The 23,416-nt window shown below is 46.3% G+C and overlaps 1 protein-coding gene across 1 annotated transcript in view; it reads right to left on the bottom strand.

Moving 5' to 3' along the window:
- The window catches only part of ZMYM1 (zinc finger MYM-type containing 1), a 31,249-nt gene extending 9,652 nt beyond the window's left edge, over positions 1-21,597 (bottom strand). The window contains exons 1-4 of the mRNA XM_040974186.1: positions 21,507-21,597; positions 10,596-10,764; positions 8,837-8,906; positions 8,409-8,640 (exon numbers count right to left, since the gene is read on the bottom strand). Coding sequence (XP_040830120.1) covers positions 8,409-8,640; positions 8,837-8,906; positions 10,596-10,691 — 398 coding nt within the window. The 5' untranslated portion in view covers positions 10,692-10,764; positions 21,507-21,597. The remainder of the gene's footprint in view (positions 1-8,408; positions 8,641-8,836; positions 8,907-10,595; positions 10,765-21,506) is intronic.
- Between the last annotated feature and the right edge of the window lie 1,819 nt (positions 21,598-23,416).

The following is a 23,416-nucleotide window of genomic DNA, read 5'->3' as shown; positions in this document are numbered from 1 at the left end:
AGTGGCTAAGGGCCTCGCCTTGAATGCACCGGGATCCCATATGGTTGTGGTTCTAATCCCAGCAGCTCCACTTCCTCTCTATCTCTCCTCCTCTCTGTGTATCTGACTTTGTAATTAAAATAAAATAAATCTTTAAAAAATAAAAAAAGAAGACCGTTTCTATTGATTCAAAACTAAAGGACTCCCTCAAACAATCCTTTCCTGTGGTATTTCACTTGCATGAAGCAATAGTGAGAGTATGGTCTGCAAATCCTGGGGCCCTCCAGATACTGACACCATACGGAAACACAAGACCTAGGCTACCGTCATGACAGTATTAATATGCTATGTGCTTTTCTCCCACTGTGCTGATGGGGCAATGCCAACAACCGGACCTTACTTCCAGCTGTAAACCCAAAGAACCGAAACAGGCATTCAAACCACCTGTACACACAGGTTCATAGTAACATATTCACAGTAGCCAGAAGATGGCAATGGTCTACATGCCGAGGAGTGAGTGGATAAATAAAACTGAGGTCTATCCATCCATAAGACTCAGCTATGAGAAATAATAAAGTTCTGCTACATGCTGCAACACAGACAAGCTCTGAAAACATTGTGCTGATAAAAGTCAGGCCCAAAGTTCTCATATCTTGTATGATCCCAGTTATAAATGAAATGCTCAGAATAGACAAAGTCGTACACAGGATGAAGAACAGAAATTGTCACCGGTGGGGGGCCGAGGAGATTCTGCTTCACGAGGGAGGGCCTTTACGGGGTGGAGTGAGCAAGCTGCACAGCACAGAATCACAGAATGTGCTAACTGCTCACGAAATGGTTAACTGCCTGTGACGTGAATTTCATCTCAGATTGGAGAAAGAATGTAATGATGGGCACAACTGCCTCAGTCTTAGAACAAATCGACGCAGTAACACTGAAACACGAATATTCTTACCACTGCCACACATTTGGTGCTTAGAAAAAGTCTGTTTTAATGAGGAATGTCCTTAATATACAGGGCAAAACATACCAAGTGATTTAAATTTGATCCTTGCGCTTGGGTATATCTTAAAATGCCTTGCGATGCAATGGGACATGGCATGACACGATTCCTCCGCACACAGCAGGACAGTGGCCGTCACCAAGGAAAGCTCCCTGGACACGTGCAGAGCTGCATCTGCATCAGCCAATACATCCAAGCAGCACATTTTTACTGGAAAACTGCAGTGTAAGACAAGCTATTACCCCAGAAGAAGTATCTGGCGGAGAGATAGCTTTCTGGAGATGAAATCAAGTGAGACTGTCACTTCAAGGGAAAACAACTGACATATTTATGGCCAAAGATAAAACTAAAGTTTTCAAATGCAAATTCAAATTTTGAAAAATCTGCATCTGCCACCTCAAGACTGACTGCTTCTTAACAGAAGATTTTTCTGATGGACATGGTGGTGATTTTTAAAATAGTTCTTCTGCAGGGCCTAGCACAATAGTCTAGTGGCCAAAGTTCTAATCCCGGCAGCTCCACTTCCCATCCAGCTCTCTTTGCTTGTGGCCTGGGAATGAAGTCGAGGACGGCCCAAAGCCTTGGGTTCCTGCACCTGCATGGGAGACCCGGAAGAAGCTCCTGGCTCCTGGCTTTGAATTGGCTCAGCTCTGGCTGTTGCAGCTACTTGGGGAGTGAATCATCGATGGAAGATCTTCCTCTCTGTCACTCCTATTCTTTGTGTATCTGACTTTCCAATAAAAATAAATAAATCTTAGAAGAAAATTAATCTCCAGGACGCAGTGAACCAAAGTTTTTCAAATGATTATAGCATGACGCAACAACAACAAAAACTCATGGGGAAAAGACTCAAGGTATGAGACAGATTAATGCTTTTGAAAGTAACAAAGCATAAAAAGTTCACTGATGTGGCTTTCGACCATGCATTTGCAACTCATCTTACAGAGCAGCAGATCAAGACACGACCTCCAATATCACATCCACACAGCAGTGCTGGCGCGAGGCCTGCCTCCAACACTCTCACATCACTGTCAGTGGATGAATGCCACACACCTGGGCCCCTGCCGCCAGGCGGGGCACCAAAGGGTAGACCCTGGCTCCTCACTTCAGCCTGGTGGTTACAATCATTTGCAAATGATCCAGGAGATGAAAGATTTTTAACCCTCCTTTTCTCTGTGGCTTTGCCTTTCACATAAATAAATCTCATTAAAAAAAGACTACCATTTCTTTAAAACACTACTCCCTTTCCAATTGCATTGTGTAGGGTCAGTATTTTCCCCACTCATTTTAACCAAAATAATGTGCAATAAAATGAATGCAGGAGATATGAAAATCAACTCACCCATTAGTGTTCTACAAAATGGATGAAACAATGCTACTCTTATCATTACATATATATATATTTTAAATATTTATTGGAAAGTCAGATATACAGAGAAAAGGAAAGACAGAGAGGAAGATCTTCCATCCGATGATTCACTCCCCAAGTGACCTCAATGGCTGGTATTACACCGATCTGAAGCTAGGAGCCAGAACGTCCTTTTAGGTCTCCCATGCAGGTGCAGGGTCCCAAAGCTTTGAGCCGTCCTCGACTGCTTTCCCAGGCCACAAGCAGGGAGCTGCTGGATGGGAAGTGGAGCTGCTGGGATTAGAACCAGCGCCCATATGGGATCCTGGCGCGTTCAAGGCGAGGACTTTAGCCAGTAGGCTACGTCCCCGGGCCCACCATTATATTTTTAAAAATATGGATTTTGGGGGAAAGATTTATTTTTTATTGGAATGGCGGATATACAGAGGGAAGGAGATATAGAGGGAAAAACCTTCCATCTGTTGATTCACTCCCCAAATGGCCACAATGTTTGTAGCTGAGCTGATGTGAAGCCAGGATTCAAGAGCTTCTTCCTGGTCTCCCACGTGGGTGCAGGGTCCCAAGGCTTTGGATTGTCCTCTGCTGCTTTCCCAGGCCACAGGCAGGGAGCTGGATGGGAAGTGGAGCAGCCAGGATATGAACTGGTGTCCATATGGGATCCTGGCAGATGCAAGGTGAGGATTTAGCCACTAGGCTATTCTGCTGAACCCTTCCTTTTTCTTTCTTTCTTTCTTCTACTTCTTTTTTGTTTTAATTGGAAAAGCAAATATATAGACAGAGAGAAAGATCTTCCTTCCACTGGTTCACTTCACAAGTGGTTGCAATGTCCAGAGCTGAGCCAATCCAAAGCCTGGAGCCAGAAGACTTCCGTGGGTCTCCCACTTGGGTGTAAGGTCTGGAGGCCTCAGGTCATTCTCTACTGCCTTCCCAGGAAGGGAGCTTGGATGGGCAGTAGAGTATCCAAGACACGAACTGGTACTGACATGGGATTCCAGGTGTGCAAACAGAGGATTTAGCCACTGAGCCACTGCACCAGGCCCAGCTATTTTTCTTTAAGACATTTAATGTCTAATATATTTCTGCATACATTGATGTATTAGATGTATACATTGATAAAGCTACAGAACTAAAGTTTTTTTCTTGTTTGTGTTTAATAATTCCTGAGAATGTAAAGGATTCTTGAGATTCAAGTAGAACACTACAACTAAGTCTGGTGCAATGACTCAGTAATTAATTCTTCTTTTTTTTAAGATTTATTTATTTTTTCACACACACCTTACTAGATAGGACACGGGGATTAAGTACTCCTCACCAAGATATGGAAGATTTCTCTGCACACCCCTCCTAAAACAGTTTTGCACCTCAATTGTTGAATTGTCATTGAAATAGCCACAGGAATTTGTTAAGACCTTGCATCCAATTTTGACATATTGGTTGCTCAATAACTTGTCAATTTATCCCTTAACGTTATATATTGTTGTTGATGTTATGTTGGGGCTTTTAACTGACCGGGTTTTTACTCTGTTGGCTCTGCCTTCGGACCGGGGAGGGTCTCCCCAAGAAGCCGCTGAACTTGACCGGACAATGAGATGCTGGACTCTATGCTTGGTGTATGCTTGCAATGAAGGAAACTCAACTAAACTTGAACTGCGATTACGCAACAGCGGGGAGGAGCCCACCATGGGGGGAGGGTTGGGAGAGGAGTGGGGAATCCCACTCCCCCCCCAAAAAATTTATTTATTTTTATTACAAAGTCAGATAAACAGAGAGGAGGAGAGACAGAGGGAGGAAGATCTTCCATCTGAAGTTCATTCCCCAAGTGACCGCAATGGCCGGTGCTGTGCCAGTCCGAAACCAGGAGCCAGGAACCTCCTCCGGGTATCCCACACAGGTGCAGGGTCCCAAGGCTTTGGGCCATTCTCGACTGCTTTCCCAGGCCACAAACAAGGAACTGGATGGGAAGTGGAGCTGCCAGGATTAGAATCAGTACCCATATGGGATCCTGGCGCGTTCAAGGCGTGGACTTTAGCCACTAGGCCATAGCACCGGCCCAGTAATTAATTCTTGCCTTGCATATGACAGGATCCCATATGAGCACCAGTTTGTGTTCTGGCTGCTCCACTTCCCATCCAGCTACCTGCTTGCAGCCTGGGAACGCAGCAGAGGAAAGCCCAAAGCCTTGGGATCCTGCAACGCACGGGAGGTCTGGACGAAGCTGCTGGCTCCTGGCCTCAGATTAGCCCCTTGGCCATTGTGGCCATTTGGGGAGTGCACCACTAGATGGAAGATCATTCTGTCTTTCTCTCTATGAATCTAATAAAAATAAATAAATCTTAACAAACAAATAAACAATCCCCCCCCCTCAAAAAAACCCAAAAAACTACAACTATAGGAAATACCGGGATAGCTGTCTACCTAAGAACCTTAAGAGTATTAATCTTCATAACAAAATTTAAGAGGAATTCTTCCCGAAATCAACACCAGTTTAACATTTAAACATTTTCAACTGAGTGTATTATGAACTCTGTACATCATTTTACTGGTTTAAAGTATATCTCTATACATGGTACTGTCCTTGTACCTCATTTGCCAAAACAGTTCCTTGAGTAACAGCAAGTTAACTTGCCATTTGAGATATGTGCTCAAATCCTGTAGGAGGGTGGTTTGGGCCCTGGCTACGTGGCTTCTGGTTGAGCTTCCTGCTAACATGCTGGAGAAGACAGTGGAGGATGCATAAAGGATTGGGTCTCTGTCACCCGCACAGGGAACTGAGACAGAGTTTCTGGATTGGGTCTGGCCCAGTCTTGACTGCGTGGGCTATCTAGGGAAGGAATCAGCAGGTTGAAGATCTCCTTCTCTGTCACTGTCTTTTTCTTTTTTTAAAGATTTACTTATTTTTATTAGAAAATCAGATACACAGAGAGGAGGAGAGACAGAGAGGAAGGTCTTCCATTTGATGATTCACTCCCCAAGTGGCCACAACAGACGGTGCTGTGCCGATCCGAAGCCAGGAGCCTCTTCTGGGTCTCCCACACGGGTGCAGGGTCCCAACAGGTTGGGCCATCCTCAACTGCTTTCCCAGGCCACAAGCAGGGAGCTGGATGGGAAGTGGAGCTGCTGGGATTCGAACCAGTGCCTATACGGGATGCTGGCATGTTCAGGGCGAGGACGTTAGCTGCTAGGCCACAGTGCCGGGCCCTGTCACTGTCTTTCAAACACATCAATGTTAAATACATACTATGAAACAATCAATATGGGGAAGTGGCGATGCAGGAATCAAGGAAAATAATGTGAGATAAAAGGGCAAGATATTTGAGGCACACTATGTAAAAAAAGAAATGAGCCAGATGTGAAGGCAGGCTAAAGAAATTCCATCAGCAGAGTTACAAAGTCTGAAAATGTTTACTAGCTGTTGGTGCTACTAATATACAAGATTGCTGGTTTCTAACCTACCAAATCCTAACCAACAAAAACTTAAAAATGATACTGTGGGGTAAGGATTTGGTTCAGTAGTTAAAACACTGGTTAAGACATCCACATCCCCTATCAGAATGCTTGGGTTTGATTCCAGCTTGCTGCCACTGAAGGCTCTGGAAGGCAGAAAGTGCTGGCTCAAGCGGCCGGGTCCTAGTTTCCCCTGTGGAAGGTTCCTAATTCCTGCTCTCTGAGATTCTGGACATTTTGGAGCAAACCAGCAGACAGGAGCTCTCTCTCCACTGGTCACATTCTCCCTTTCTCTGCCTCTCAAATAAGTATTAAATAAAAAAAATCGTGTTAGAAGTAAGTAAAACTAGCTTAAATAAACTGAGGACTGGCCTGAGTATCAAGCATTCACGTTCAGGTCCATTATATATTCCATTGCTTGTTTTCAGAATTTTGTGTTGATTCCAGCTAGAACACTAAAGGACAGAAATGACATTTTTGGGCCAGAGTTGTAGCAGTGGGTTAGGCCATTGTCTGCAATGATGACATCTGACGTGGGTGACAGTTCTAATCCCAGCAGCCCTGCTTCCCATCCAGCTCCCTGCTTGTAGCCTGAAAAAGCAGTCAAGGATAGCCCAAACCCTTGGGACCCTGCACCCGCGTGGGAGACCTGAAAGAGGCTCCTGGCTCTTGGCTTCGTTTCAGTGCAGTTCTGGCTGTTGCAGCTGCTTGGGGAGTAAGTAAACCATTGGATGGAAGATCTTCTCTGCCTCTCCTCTTCCCTGTTTATCTGCCTTTCCAATAAAAATACATAAATCTAAAAAGAATTAATTTTATCCCAAGAAATAACATTTTGGTACGTGCTCACTTGGATCTCTACAGCTCAGAGAATGTATACACTGAACCCTTCTTGTTGCAACCTGTGCAATCTGTATGAGGCATGCTAACTTGCTGCTGATGAAGGTAATGAGTAGGGATCAGCACTGTGGTTAAGCCACTGGCTGTAATGCTGGCACCACACGAGCATCAGTTTGAGTCCTGGTTGCCCCACTTTGAATCTAGCTTTCTGCTAATGCACATGAGAAGGCAGTGGAAGACGCCCCAATGAACTGTTCTTGCCACCCACATGGAAGGGCTGAAGTCCCTGCTTCCTGGTTGGCCTGGCCCAGCACTGGCCATTGTGGCCCTTTGCTGAGTAAATCAGCAGAGATAATATCTGCCTTTCCCAATCTAAGTGCTTTTTACATAATTTTTTAAGTTTAACGAGTATACTACAAACATAGCAACAGATACCTTCACTTCCTCCAGCCTCAGTTTTCTCAAAACCAAAAGAAAAGGTTTATACTGGATAATTTGGATTATGCCCACGGTCCCTTTTTTTTTTTTTTTTTATTGTTCCTTACATTGTATTATGTAGTACAGTTTTATAGGCGCTGGGGATTCCCCCACGGTCCCTTATTCTGCAGGGAGAGAAAGCAGCCTGCAGACAGCGCACACAGCCCGAGGCAGAAAGCACACGAGACACCACAGCAACAGGCACTGCAGGGCTGCAAGCACGAGCAAGCAGGGCGAGTAGAACTGCAGGGAGTAGGCTCTGAAACAGCTGCCACTCAGGAGCTGAGGCCCCAGCCACGGCTGTCCAGGAGCTCAGGGCTTATAACTAACAGCGAGAGTTCACGATGACTGCTTATTACATGCTAAGGATGGCTCTGAGGACACTTCAAGCTCATGTATCAGAACAGATGGCAGTGTTAATAACAACTTCACAGTGCCTCTCAGACACCAGCACGTCCATGAGTCCCCGACACGAGTGCAGGCCTGCTGCACTGGGTCTGTGTGAAGTTGGAGCGGCCATGGTTCTAACAAATTTGGGTGGCGATGATAACAGCCGCCCAGGGATTCTATGGGGAGTAGCAAAAAAGTCACACGAATATTAAGGAAGCTGATCTCCAACTACGGGATTCTGATTCCAAGACAACATGTGAAAGTAATTCATATGTAGAAGCCAATGTGGTGATGGTCTGTTTTTCATTCTGAAACGCTAAAATCTTGGCATGAGTGTTTAGTCGATGCTACCAACCCAGGAACGTCTGGGGACGCTCAGGGCCAAAATGCCACAGACTCTCCCTCACCCTCAGAGACGTCTGAGATGACATTTATTCATGCCTGTTTATCTATGGTTACTACTTATTCAAATGAATTAAATAAGTTCATTTACCACTGGAAGACAAACAATACCTTTCTACATCTTCAACTACTAGAAATTATGGTCATGATTACTTCCGGTCACTCGCTCCCCATACAAGTCAATGACAGAACAGAACGGACATAAGAATCTTTCTTATGCAGGATTTCCAATGAAAGAGTAGGAAAGTAAGTTTTGAAAGTCACATTATTTACAGCTGAAGAGAAACAGAACTCCTCCCATGACAATTTCCGAAAAGCCTTTTCCTTAAAACAAAACAACACCCTATTTCTGAAGATCTACTGGAGGAAATGAAGGCAGAACCAGTTTCTTTTCACTAAATCAAGGTGACATATCTTCAAGAAAAGTGAAAAGTGTAGAAAATTATAACCAAAACTCTTGCCCAGGATCTGCGTGGGAAGGAAAAGGCATAATTTAGGATGATGTACTTGGAGCAGTTAGAACACGTCCTCTTGGCGGGAGCCGCGCAGCTGGCCATCGAGATGTACTCGGTGATGCAGTCGATGGAGCAGAAGAGCTGAGTAGACCCTTTCCTCTGGTACGCAGTCTGCCCCTTCTGGAGGATTTTCTTACAACCATTACAGGAAACTCGAACAGCTGTGGTTGAAATGGAAGGAAGCATTTTATTCATGCCGGATGATGCCAGAGAAAGCGGAAGGCCTGTGGTCAACAAAACACCAAGAAAAAGAAAAAAAGTATCAGTATTTTCATCAATTTTACGTGTACAGCCCTTCATTTTAGAGATTCTTTCTTTTGGACTCAATATCAGACACAAATAATGTGAAAGGTATTTTCGAAAGTAAAATGAATTACTATACTGGTTCAAATAAACAACAGACTTAAATCATTTTATTACCACTGTCAGAAAATGTGTTCATTTTCAGTTCATTCTCCTGAGGTCTGGGCTGCTGGGCTTGAGAATATTCCTAAAAAAAGGTTGAAACAATAAATCCGATAAATACCAAGTATTTATGGCATTAGCACGTGGTAAATTAAGTTCACGCCGGCCAAGGAGCGGAGGCCAGCACGGCCCTCTTCGTGTCCCTGGCCTGGGGACTCCCTCAACCACATTTTCTCTCTGCAGGACCAAATCCAACTCTGAATCTCTCAACACACTCTCTGGAGTTTAAAGGACAACATGGCAATTAAGTGACAATCTTAACTGGCTTTATTTTTTTATTCCAGAAGTAGGAATTACTGCATTGGATTAAAACAGAATAAGTCTTCTGATGAGCAAGAGTAGAAGGGATTGGTTTGACAGAAAAAGACTGAAGGAAACACAACAAAACCCAAAAACTCCCACAAACAAACAAGTTAATCTCTTCCTAAGGCTCCCGGCAAGGAGGCAGAAGGACAGAGGCACAACCAGGAGCTTAACATCAGGTCACCATTTTTCTGTGGCAAGATTAAGGCTGAGCCAACTCCACTATCACCGCAATGGAAGTCTGCAATTTGGGAAATCTGGCTGTTAACCCTCTGACCTGGATGTTTACAAGTCAAATCAACAGCTCCCCTTCAACTGGCTGATATAGAACTCCACTGTGGTTTGCAGTCTGGGCTGCCGGGGCCTACTGCAGGAGCTTGGTCCAAAACAGTGGCTTGCAGTAATCTTTAAGAATTGCCACTCCCAAAAGAAAGCAGGTATGCGCGGTGACAACTACTCTGCTACCTGGTCATATCAGTGGTTGTCTTCATTAAACCGAGAATGACTGGGTGGGGCTGATAAGTCTCACAGAGGAGGCTTTTTTTTTTCAGAGCAGCAAGCCATCTCCGGCCGCCACAGATCTGAAAGTGTATAAATACACTGAAAAAACGAGATAATTCCAACAGGGAGACTTTTCCCCAGTGACACACCTTTCTTTAATTACTTGATTACTGAAGTACTTTATACAGAGCACTAGATAACACAATTCTCCAATTTCTGTTTTTCTAGAAGTCTGCAGGTGGTTCATACGAAAACATTCTTGAGGAAATTCAATCCTTTTTACAAAACACAGCTTTAGCCAGATATACAGAGAGGAGAGACAGGAAGATCTTTCATCTACTGATTCACTCCCCAAGTGGCCGCAATGGCTGGAGCTGTGATGACCCAAAGCCAGCAGTCAGGAGCTCTTCTGGGTCTCAAAAAAAAACTAGTGAATGAAAGCTCTCTATTAAACCCTGCTCTTCAAATAAATAAATCTTAAAAAATTAAAAAAAAACAAACAACTCCGCTTGGGATATCCGCATCCCATGTTAGTGCCTGATTTTTAATCCTGGATCCAACTCCAGCTTCCTGCCTTAGCAAACCCCGAGAGACCAGAGTTCTGGGGGCCTTACAATACATGGGGGAAACCCATCTAGGGTTTTGGGCTTCTGGATTTGGCTTGTTTCCACCCTGGCTGTTACAGGCATTTCAAATAAGTGAAATAATCATAAGCAATTCAAGCCATATCCCAACAATCCATTTAGCTCTCCAACTATTTTCTAGTATATGGTTGGCATGCAACATCAAATACTTCGCATTATTTAACCAACTGCTTTAAGTTAAACATGTAAGTTTAAATTAGTACCATCATAAGTAAAATGTATAATTAAATGTTGCTTTAGAAAAAGAAAATTTAGAAAATATTTACTTGAGCATTGTCGGGTTCTGTCTTCATTTCATCCAGGCGTCCCAGCTGTGGTGCCACGGCCTTATCACATTCACCGTTTAATGGTGGTTCTTTCATCTTCTTGTCTGATACAAAGGGGTCCTCTGGTTCCAAAGCAATAGTTTCTTTCTGGGGAACAACTTCCAGATTCCTAAAATGAAATATTGGCAGAGTCTAATTTTAAACTTAACCTTTTTGGGGCCAGCGTTACTGCACAGCATGTTAAGATACTGACTGTGATGCCAGTAGACCCAGTTGGAGTGTGAGTTCAAGTCCCAATTGCTTTACTTCTGATCCAGCTCCTTGCTCATGTGCCTGGGAAAGCAGCAGAGATGGCCCAAAGCCTTGGGACCCTGCACCGATGTCAGAGACCTGGAAGGAGCTCTTGGTTTTGCTTTTGTTCGGATAGGTCCCTGCCATCCATGTGGGAGAGTTGGAGTTCAAGGCTCCTGGCTTTGGCCTGGACCAATCCTAGCTGTTGCAAAAATTTGAGAAGCAAACCAGCACATGGAAGATCTATCTCTCCTTTCTCTGCCTTTAAAATAAATAATACTAAACTTTTTTTTTAAATAAAGATTAGTCGGGCCCGGCGCGGTGGCGCAAGTGGTTAAGGTCCTCGCCTTGCACGCCCGGGATCCCATATGGGCGCTGGTTCTAATCCCGGCAGCCCCACTTCCCTTCCAGCTCCCTGCCTGTGGTCTGGGAAAGCAGTCGAGGACGGCCCAAAGCTTTGGGACCCTGCACCCGCGTGGAAGACCTGGAAGAGGCTCCTGGCTTCAGACTGGCATAGTATCGGCCCGTTGCGCTCACTTGGGGAGTGAATCATTGGACGGAAGATCTTCCTCTCTGTCTCTCCTCTCTGTATATCTGCTTTTCCAATAAAAAAATAATAAAAATAAATCTTTAAAAAAAAAATAAAAATTATTCCTTTAATATATGCTAATTTTCTAGTACCACAAAAATTTTCAGCAACTTGACATCAATGCTTTTCCACAGCATGAACATCGGTTTCCTTTCCTTCATCCACTAGCCCTCAACATAATTTAATGTTTTCCTTATTAAGACTTATTTATTTGTGGGCCCACTGTGATGGCTCAATAGCTAAGTCCTCCCTTTGCAAGCACTGGGTAATGCTTAATGGTTAATGAGGGTAAGAAGGTTCAAGGGCTATAGGAAAATGGATAAGACTAATATGTTTTCCATATTGTTACCTTCATGTTTAAAGGGGGGTATTTAAGGGAGAAGGCCCACCCAGTTTCGCACCCTCCCCAGGTCCCAGATGTAGGGCATGCTCTGAGGTTCTTGCTCAAGTGGTTTTGATATTGCAACAGTTATGAATCACTGTCAATCTTGCCACTCCAAGCACTATGAGGTCGTTGAAAAATCCACTGATTGACATAGTCCATCATAGCTGAGATGGTTGGTTGACCTGTTCTGTCTTCTCTCTTTTCTTCGTTAGGGTTCTGAGTCCAGCATTTAGATTAGGAAGATCTCCAAAGAAACTTCTTGTATGTGCTAACAAGTACAGGGCCTGGCACCGTCCATCGCTCCAATCAGCTGGTGGTTGCAATTGCTGGGTTGGTTCTGTTGTCACTCCCAACTTCCACTGGAACCAATGGGTGTTGCAGTCCAGCCTAGTTCTGCCCAGCACATACTTGGCCCTCACGTAAACCAGTGGGAGCTGTAGCCTAGTTGGAGCGACACACAATAACTCCCACCAGGCCCGCCCCCTACCCTGATTTGCCAGTAAGTGTAGCAGTAGTCCAGTCTGTCCCACACCCCATTCCACCCCAGCCGCTACCTTAGTTTTATGTCCTGTGGAAGTGGTAACCCAAGAGGGATGAGCCCACTATTTCCCTCCCAGGCCTCTCCCATTCCCAGATTCCAGCTGATGCTGCGTCTAAGCGCAAACAACCCTCACCCACTTTAATTTTGTTTGCACCAGTAAGAATAATCCGCCCAGCCCGGCTTTTCCCTGATCTAGTCCACATGAGGCCCACAGGTATGGTGGCTCTGCCTAGTCTGGTCTGCCCCCACCCCAGCCTATGCTCTCCTGCGGAAGTAGCTGTCCTGCAAAGGAACCCTCTCTTATTCCCCTGCCAGCTCTGCCTCTTCCCTTCCTTATTCTCTCGCTGGTTGGGCGCTGCGGTCCCTTCCGGTACAGGCAACCTCACCTCGGCATTCTGTATCGTGCACTAGTCAGTGTTGCAACCGAACCTGGTTTGACCCACACTGGTTCCTGGATTTGCCAGTGGATCACGTGAACTGATTCAGCCTGGTCTTGCCCCCATGTCTGCCACTTGTATGCCAGTGGGTAGCTTTCCATGGCCTCTTCTGGGCTGTTACCTATCATGTTTCTTGCGTTTACCTGCTGGGTCTGTGTCCTGCCAGAGGAGTTGCCCAGGCTCCTCCATCAGAACCTCTCCCAATGCCAGGTTTCACGCTTACCAGTGGGTCCATGAGCCAACCCTACTCAGTCCACCTCCTGTCATAGCAGGAACTGTGGCTTTTCCTGACTGGCCTTCCACCCAATCTGGTTCTTGCTGTTGGATATTCCAGCCCAGCCATGGTTTGTCCATACCCATGTATGGCTCACACATGGCTCAGTAGGGGTTTGAGACCCTGCCTAGTCCATCCCACATCTGCCCTGGTCCTCCAGGACACCAGGGGGAGTCGGGGTCTGGCCCGGTTCAGTGCATCCAATCCCAGTCCACACTTGTGCCAAGGGAGACTACAACTGTTTCCAGATCAGAATGCAGCCCCCCTTCCAGGCCACGTGCCTCTTGGTGGGAACCTCAGACCAACTAGGGTTGTCCCCTTTGCTCCCCAACCGGGTCTGTTCCCAGCCATAGATCACTTGCCTGCCAATGGATGCTCTGACTCAGCTTGGCACAGCCCCTCACCTGTCCCGAACGTTGCCTTAGACACTGTGGCTTAGCGTCCCTGGCTCCCACAGACCAGCAGTTGCAAGAGCCTAGCTCGGCATGACCTCTGCTCCCTCCTGGTTTCTAGTTTTGCTTGTGGGCTAAGGTTTGCTCAGTCCTGCCTGATCTATTCTGTTCCATTACCAGTTGACACATTGGCCAGCTGTTGGAGCCACTTTTGCAGGCAAGCCCCAAGCCATAGCTTCTGCATGACTGGTATTTGGTGCTCAGCATTATTAGTGATTAAAAGTTTTGCTAAGGAAGAGTTACTGCCTGTTTCAGGTCCAAGAAGCACAGTGGGTCAACCTGGAGCTAATTAAGCAGCAACTCAAAGAACCAAATCCCCAGAGCTCCCCGGCCTGGCACCAAATGGCACCCGGGAACAGCTCACCATGTGCACATGGTGGCTATCATCTGGGATCCAGGCATGAGACGCCCCGTCCTGAGACCCACCAGCTGCTAGGAGGCTGCTGGAGGTTTAAATAACCCAGGCCCAAGGTCGCGCCCCTCCCAAATCCCATTCACCGCCCCATGAAGGTGTCGGGTGGGTCCCGGACCTGCCCAGTGCCGGAGACCTCCCCCCTGGGTCTACTCACCCCGAAGGAAGCAGCCCCCGGAACCCAGCAGGCCCGGGAAACAGCTCAGCACATGGCGGCTGTGCACATGGCGGAGGTCCGGGATCCAGGCATGACAGGCCCGTCCTGAGACCCACCCAACAAACAGATCTTTTAAAAGAACAAAAGATCCGTATTTTTCTTTTTAAAAAGATTTATTTATTTTTATTGAAAAGGCAGATATACAGAGAGGATGAGAGACAGAGGAAGATCTTCCATCCGATGATTCACTCCCCAAATGGCTGCAATGGTTGGAGTTGAGCCATTCCAAAGCCAGGAGCCAGGAGCTTCTTCTAGGTCTCCCACGTGGGTGCAGGGTCCCAAGGCTTTGGGCTGTCATTGACTGCTTTCCCAGGCCACAAGCTGGGAGCTGGTTGGGAAGTGGAGCTGTCGGGATTAGAACTGGCACCTACATGGGATCCTGGTGTGTTCAAGGCGAAGACCTTAACCTTATGCTATCGCGCCGGGCCCCAAAGATCTGTATTTTTTTTTTTCAAAGCACAGTTACTCAGTACTCTTCTAGCTTGCTTTACGGGCACAACATTAGATTCAATGACAACCCAAATTAAGGCTGATTCTCCCCACATTCCTGAGTCTAGATACTTCAAATGCCTCTTAACTATTCTGTAGGTTTATTCCAGCACAAGAGATCTGCAATTACATTCTCATATTATAGTCCAGACTAGCTCTACACATATGGCCCTACTTAGACAATGGCACTGTCATGTATCAACATTCCCAATTCAGAAATCTAGGCGTAGCCTGCACACTTCTCTGTCCCTGCAGGAGGCCTCTTCTCTACCTTGATTGCAGCAACCGGCTCTGATTCTAAGTCCTTTACCCTGGCACACTGCAAATCTAGTGCTATCCCGGGCTGTGTTCCTTTTTTTTTTTTTTTAAATCCTCCCTTCCAAACAGATAATCCTTTTTAAATTCCAAATGGCCTAAGGGCTAATAATTACAGCAGGTTGGAGTTAATTAACACTAAGTACATTCCAGTTAAAGTTCTTACAGAAATGATCTCAGGGCTATGGTTTTAGTTTGAATTAGTACATGACAAGCCCAAGTGCTCCTCCCAGTGCCTTTCATATGTGAGGATGGGGGTCAAACACACTCATCCCCATCTTCAATTCAACTGTAATTGAAAGCTGTTATTCCAAACCAGAAAATTAAATATAACTAAATAAGGTCTAATGATGATGCGCAGAACAGCTCTTACGGTCACTAATCCAGTCCAGTAGAGCCTTACCTACAACCAGAAGAGCAAAATTCTCTAGAGATTAACTATTGCCATTTTGCAGATTCCCATCAACAGAAAAATGCTGTGCAAATCCAAACACCTTTAATCAAAGACAACGCCTCCGGCCAGGTGTCGTATGACCTGAGAAAGCAGTTGAAGAGGACGGCTAAGGCCTTAGGACCCTGCACCAGTGTGGGAGACTGGGAAGAAGCTCCTGGCTCCTGGCTTCAGATCGGCTCAGTACTGGCTGTTGCGGCCACTTAAGGAGTGAATCATCAGAGGGAAAATCTTCCTCTTAGTCTCTCTTTCTCTCTGCATATTTCACTCCCCGCCCCCCCAAAAGACAATGCCTCAGGAGCTTAGGAATTCTGGGGCTGCTTTAACCCCATCACAAGTGGGAACATAGCAGAAAGCATCCAGAGGGCTCAGCGAGGTAGTCTAGTGGCTGAAGTCCTCCTCATCCTGTAAACGCTGAGATCCTATATTGGTGCGGTTTTAAAACCAGCAACCCTGCTTCCCATCCAGCTTGTGGCCTAGGAAAGCAGTCAAGGATGGCCCAAGGCTTTGGGACCCTGCACCCTCGTGGGAGACCTGGAAGAGGCTCCTGGCTTCACATCAGCTCAGCTGGCTATAGCAGCCACTTGGGGAGTGAACTAGTAGATGGAAGATCTTCCTCTCTGCCTTTCCTCCTCTTTGTACATCTGACTTTCCAATAAAAATTAAAACTAAAAAAAAAAGCACCCAGAAAACTTGGCTCAGTTAACTCACAATATTTCTGTAACATCTGATTAACTGCTGAGGATTCTGGTTCTGACACAGGAACCTACCATGTGCTACCTCCTCCTGAGAAAGAGCAACAACGCCAGGGTTGCCAGGGACAATCCTGGTAGCCAGCATGGCGAAGGCCTTACAGGCAATGTTCCTGGACCTCCATGCCACCAAGACCCATTTCCCTTACTTCAACCTAAGCCAGGGATCTGCCTGTATCAGTGACAATGGCAAGAAGGGGCCAAATGCTCAATTGCCTAATCCTCCAACTGCACATGCCAGCATCCCCTATGGGCACACATTCATGTCCTGGCTGCTCCACTTTCCATCCAGCTCCCTGCTTGTGGCTTGGTAAAGCAGCAGAGGATGGCCCAAGGCCTTGGGCCGCTGTCTGCTATGAGTGATCTGCATGTTCATAAGCTGCAGATGGGCTCAGGTAACTAGACTCCTAATCACAGCCTGCTGATGATCCTGCTAAGTTCATTTCTGCAGTCTACGCTCTCTGCACAGACCCTCAGCCTCTGAAAGACATTTGGAGCCCTGGGCCACCCCTTCCTACACTTGCATCAGTAGATGGCACAGAGAAAGGAAAGGGGGAACATAAAAAGGAGGACAATCCATAACTTTTCTCAAAAAGATCTACCTTAGGGAGACTGTCATCCCGGTGCAGCTGGTTAAGCTGCTGTTTAAAACGCTGGAGTGTCGGTTCCAGCCCCGGCTGCTCCACTTCTCATCCACTTCCCTGCTAATTTGCCCAGGAAAGCAGTGGAAGGTGGCCCAGGGGCTTGGGTCCCTGCCATCCATATGGGAGACCCAGATGGAGTGCCAGGCTCTCGGCTTTGGCCTGAAACAGCCCTAGCTTCTGTGGGGAATGAACAGCACACGGGAGATCTGTCTTACCCTTCTCTCTGCCACTCTTTCAAATAACGTTTAAAAAAAAAAAAAGCCAGGCGCAGTGGCCTAGCAGCTAAAGTCCTTGCCTTGCACGTGCCAAGATCCCACATGGGTGCTGGTTTGTATCCCGGCAGCCCCCGTTTCCCATCCAGCTCCCTGCTTGTGGCCTGGGAAAGCAGTCGAGGACCACCCAAAGCCTTGGGACCCTGTACCCACATGGGAGAGCCAGAAGCTCCAAGCTCCAGGCTGCAGACCACCTCAGTTCCACCATTTGCAGCCATTTAAGGAGTAAATCAGCAGATGAAAGATTTTTCTGTCTCTTCCTCTGTAAATATGCCCTCCTAAAAAATTAAATCTTAATAATAAGCTAAGACATTATAGTAGCTGAGAGCTGTAAATCTACACTGTACAGGGCTAAACAGAATTCCTTAAATATGGGATAAATGGAAAACCGGTCAAAAGTTGAGAGGCAAATAGTTAATCTATCTTTATTTGTACACTTAATGAGCGTCTATACAGATGCCCCAAGGACTCCTCCCCAAACCACCTAAAAAAAGCTGGCAGAGTATAGCAGTCCATCCTTAACTCTAGTAGCTTGCTCAAGTTTCAGTTACCCAGAATCAAAGAAGGTCCAAACACTTTAAGTGGAAAACTACAGAATGAAAGAATTCCCAGGTTTTAAGTTGTGCCATGTACTAAGTAACACGACAGCTTACCTGCTATACTTGCTTCTCCTCCACAGCCAAGAAGTGTCCTCCTTATCCACAGTGGATGCTAACTGCTCATTAACAACTTGATAGTTTCTCAAAATGATTAGTGCCAAGTAATTCTTACTTAAAACCAATTATGCTGGCAACTCAGATATGCCAGAGAAGCCAAAAAGCTGCTTCCTTTAAGCAAAACACATAGGGCTTGGTATGATCCTCAGGGCCTGTGGGAGGAGGGGACTGCTATAATCTGGGATTCTAGGATAGTACAAGGTTGATATCACAGCTTCCTCTCTCATCACTTTTTTTCAATATCATACCACAGGGTCTAGTCAGGTCAACAGAACAAGACAAAGATAAAGAAACAAAACTCCCTAACCATACATGACAGAATTATATACAGAAAAATATCCAAAAGAATTTTCAAATTACTGGGCCTGGAGCAGCAGCCTAGTGGCTGAAGTCCTCACCTAGCATGCGCTGGGACGCCATATGAGCACCAGTTCGTATTCTGGCTGCTCCACTTCCCTTCCAGCTCCCTGCTTGTGATCTGAGAGAGCAGTTGGGGATGGCTCAAGGCCTTGGAACCCTGTACCCGTGTGGGAGACCCGGAAGAAGTTTCTGGCTCCTGGCTTCAGATAGCCTCTGCTCCCTTGGAACGCAAGGATGGAAGATCTTTCTCTCTCCCCTCTCTGTGAATCTGCCTTTCCAATAAAAATAAATCTTAAAAAAAAAAAAAGTCCAAATTGTTAAGCAAGCTTTGCAAGGTTAATATTAAAAAAAAAAATCAATTATATCCCTTTTACATTAAAACCAGAAAACAGACAAAAATAATCAATTGCTACAGCATAATCAACACGAGTCAGGAATAAGTCTAATGAAAGAGACAGACCCTCTCCACTGACAACATTCCTCAGAGACAATGAAGATAATCAAAGTACCAGGGAAGAGACCAGATGCTCGCTCAAAGACTGGAGCTGAGGATCAAAACCCAAGAAGCATTTTTTGGTAGATGATTATCTGCAGGAGATAATCCTAACATGTCAAGAATGTATGCAGAACCTATACTAGCCAAGACAATGAAAAAGAAAAGCTGGCTTTTAAATAAAGATAGCGTCGTTTGGACACAAGCAAAAGCTAAATGAGTAAATGAAGTAGAGCTCAGAAGCAGATTTATTCCTACATGCTACTTCCTTGCATATTTTTCTGTTGTTTATATTTTAACATTTGCAAAGATTGGTTTCCTCAGTTCAATTCTGTAAGCTGTCTGTCGGCTCCCAGGGCGGTGGGGGCAGAAGGGGAACTGCTTCTTAGATTAAATCTACATGCTGCGGTACCAGGATGCCATTTGGTGTCGGTTCTAATCGTGACTTTCTGATAAGTAAGTCTTTCACAGGCAACGGGAAGCCATCACTCCTGAAGGACCCGGGAGAAGGCAGGGTCTCCTCACCCTCACGGTAAATACAAACAAGGTAAACACAAACAAGGCACAGAGCACAAAAAAAAGCCGAGCAGCCAGCTGGTCAAAATCTACTGTCAGAAAAAATCCGAAGTAGTCTTTAAAAAAAAAAAAAAAAAAGACTTACTTATCAGAAAGGCAGATATACAGAAGGAGAGACAGAGAGGAAGATTTTCTGTCTGTTGATTCACTCCCCAAGCGGCCACAATAGCCAGAGCTGAACCTATCCGAAGCCAGGAGCCTGGAGTCGCTTCCTGGCTCCCACGCTGGTGCAGGGTCCCAAGGCTCTGATCTGTCCTTGACTGCTTTCCCAGACCACAAGCAGGGAGCTTGATGGAAAGCAAGGCTGTCACGATTAGAACCGGACACCAAATGGCATCCTGGTACGTGCAAGGCAAGGACTTTAGCTGCCAGGCTACTGCGCTGAGCCCTGAAGTAGCTTTTAAAGTAGCTATCTACCAGGCAATAAGGAGCAAATTTCTAGTATATGGACCGCATGTAAAAAAGCCCAATGACAGAGGCTGCTCTAATGGTTCAATTTTGGCTAATCCTCCTCCTATGGTTGCTAGGATCCCATATGAATGCCAGCTCCATTTCAGATTTAGTTCCCTGCTTGTGGCTGGAAAGCTTCTCCGTGCGGGAGAACCAGAGGTGGCTTCTGGTTTGGAGTGGCTCAGCTCAGGCCGTTAGGACCATATGGAGGGTGAACCAAAGGATGGAAGATCTTTTGGTTTCTCTCCTGTAAATCTGCCTTTCCAATAAAAGAATAAATAGTCTTAAAAACCAAACAAAAAACCTCAGTGAGAATTATGAATAAAGTTATCGTTGAATACAAAAACAAGAATGCTAGAGGAAGGACATGGTGCCCGGAACGCAGACAGGGCTGTCATCAGTGGAGCCCTCAACACCAAACACTTGAACTTTGGTCGTGTTCCAATCATGCTTCTGGGGTTCAGCAAACATTTCATTCCTATTTCAATACCAAATGGCTACTAAAAAACAGACAAACAAAAAAAAAATCGGTAGCTACACTCCACTATACTATGTATCCCAGGGATTAACAGAACCCTCCAAAACCTATTCTTTTTTTGCAATCTTTACATAGTTCATTAGGGCAAAAAGGTTCAAGGGCTACAGGAAAGTGGGCAAGGCTATCATCTCCACATTGTCTTTTTCCTGTATCTGGAGTAAAGGGGGAGATAGAGGGAGAAGCCCCAACCAGTCTCCCCATCCCAGGTCCGTGATGTGGGGCACGCTCTAAGGGTCTTGCTCAAGTGGTTTTGATAATTCAACAGTTCTGAATTGCTGCCAATCTCGCCATTCCAAGCACGATGAGGTTGCTGCAGAATCCACTGACTGACAAAGTCCACCTTAGAGTCTCCATTTGCCCAGTTTTTCACTCCCAACATATGAGTGAGGTAAATGACTGATTTGTTCTATCCTCTGTCTATTCATGGTCCAAAACCTATTCTTTGCATTACATGAACACAGACCTCAGCAAACAGTTTTTCCTACCATCTGGGGAAAGCCTTTCCATTTGCACTGATCTTCCTGGGGGTATTTGAGCTTGTATACAAACCCAAGAGCAGATACACAATTTAGGAGAGAAAAAAAAAAGCATCTACTCCTTGGAAGGCTCCTTGCTCAATCTGAGATTCTGCAGGAAAATTCTTGTTGCAAATGTCAGGGAGGCTCCCCATCTCACTCGTCTGTGAATACAAGTTACTGCCAGACGCTTTAAATGTAACATAGGGCCATGCTAACCCTGAGAAAAGGGTTAAGTCGCCGTTTGCAAACACCACTCCAGGTAAACCAAGACACTCAATCCCGTCCACGAATGCAAAAACCCCGCACCCTCCAATGATCTCGACTTCACACCCGAAACTAGCACTATTTAGGGACTAGACTATTTAGGGACCCCACGTCCAGTTTTATTGGCCAAAAAAGTTCACCGTTCTTTGATATGCAAAAGAAAAATTCCCTTTACTTGAAAGGAGAGCCACGGGTGTAATCAAGGATTTCTTTAGCCCAACAGCGACAACGCGGGGGCTGAGGGCGGGAAGCGAGTCCATCCGTGCTGAGGAAAGGAGGCGCCAAACTCCATCCTCATCCCGGACTGGGCTTGGCCCCGAGCCCCCGACCCCAACGCCGCGCTCCGAGACGCAGCCCCGGGAACCCGGCGCCACCCGGCGCGTCATCCTCCCGCTGAGGAGAAACTGCCTGCCCCGATCGCCTTCCGCCAACGCGCACGAGTGGGTAGGACCCGCAGCCGCACCGAGACGCTTACGGAATTCTCTGCCGGACGCTCCCCGCGCGCAGCTTCTCAAAAGACCTTCGAGGCGAACGGCGCCTCTGGCCCGGCCCCTTTCCCGCCGTGCTCCGCGGCCGCGCCTGCGCAGTGCGGCCGGCGCGCCGGCGTCCGACCTCGCGGCCTCGGGGGAGGGGTTGGGGAAGGGGCGGCTGTGCGCCCCAGGGCTCCCCTCAGACCGGGCGCCGCAGGCTCGGGGCTTTCAGGGGAGACCCTCAGCGTGTCTGGGTTTGAAGCTCTGTCTCTAGCGCTTAGTAGCCGTGGACGGCTGAGCGATGTGGCTTCTGTGAATCCTCCCTTTTCTATGACACAGGAATGATTAGGAATAGTGTGCCTTCATAAATCATTTGGGAAGATTGGGGCATTTTAGTCAAGTTCTAAGGGAAGGCTAAATGGTCTGACCAAATAGGGGTATCATCCATGTGAGGGAGCTGTTAATACATTAAAATCAAGGTAACACCCAAAACTGTGTGGTAAAAATGCTAGCATATTTTACATATGAACACTTTAAAAACCTACAAGAAGATCAAATAATTGTGCCAGTCCACAAAGTCATCCTAAGATTGAAGTGCATATGTTGTTACTCCATGAGTTTATTGTATTCTGGTCATTGAACATAAAATTTAAAACATACATATTGAGTTAGCTGAAAGGTAGAGTTACAGAGAAAGATCTTTGATCCACTGCTTCACTCCCCTCAAGGTTGCCACAGCCATGGCCAAGCCAGGTGGGAAGCCGAGGTGCTGGGAGTGTCTTCCTGGTCTCCCACCTGGGCGAGGGGCCCCAGGACTTGGGCCTTCTGTTACTGGCTTGTACAGGCCATTGGCAGGGAGCTGGATGGGAAGCGGAGCTGGCAGCGATGTTACTGTCACAGTGCCGGCCCTGAACATAAATTCTTGAGATATTCTGAAAGGTCTAATGTGAAGCCCATTGTGAGGATCGTGTCCGGCCAAACGAACTCCCTACCCTGCTACTGTGCTGCGGAAGCACCTGCTAATTAACCTCCAATTCAGACCCTTTGCAGATTTTGAATACTAGGTAGGTGACCATGATTCGTTTCTCTGAAAGTTATTCCTGCTGTTTTAATATTCATCACAATGTATTGGGTTGTTAGAATTAAGAGACCCCCCCATCTCTAATATACACAATTTACCAAAGAGGGGTGAATTGTGAAAGTTCATAATTGGAAGACTAAGCATGATAAATAACAAATTATACTTAATAACTTATACTTCATCAAAATTGAATACTTATCGATTATAAGCGCCATTCAGAGTTATCAGAAAAGCTCCAGGCTTGGAGAAAACCTTTGAAATCATATCTCCAACCAAAGACATGTGTCTAGAATACATAGAATACCTGCTGTGGTTTGAATGTTCCCTCTAAAATTCAGGTTGAAATCGAGTTGTTATACCAAGGAGGTGAAGAGGCAGGACCATGAGAAGTGCTCGAGGCAGGCTGCCAAGATCAGGGCAAGCTAGGCGGCCAGATACTTATCTCTGTCTGTGCTCACTTGCTCCTCTATCATGCTATGACATAGCAAGAAGGCCTCTCCAGCCTCTCTCCCTTGATCTGTGACTTTCCAACCTCCACTACTGTGAGCCAAATGCACTTGTTTATGATTGATCCTGTCTGTGGTACTCAGTTATAGCAGGGGGAAAAAAAAAGTCTAGGGGCTGGGCACTGTGGTGTAGTACGCTAATCTTCAGTCTTTGATGTTGGCAGCATCCCATATGGGCTCCAGTTCAAGTCCTAGCTGCTGCATTTCCCACCTAGCTCCTTGCTTGTGGGCTGGGAAAGCAACGGGGGGATGGATGGCTTAAATCCTTGGGACCCTGCACCCGTGTGAGAGACCTAGAAAAAGCTCTGACTCTCGAAATTGGATTGGT

Source organism: Ochotona curzoniae, unplaced genomic scaffold (assembly GCF_017591425.1).
Source record: "Ochotona curzoniae isolate NIBS_2020 unplaced genomic scaffold, NIBS_Ocur_1.0 contig_2404, whole genome shotgun sequence".
Taxonomy (NCBI): Eukaryota; Metazoa; Chordata; class Mammalia; order Lagomorpha; family Ochotonidae; genus Ochotona; species Ochotona curzoniae.
Note: the sequence above shows the minus strand (reverse complement) of the source record. Positions and strands in the feature narration are given on the sequence as shown.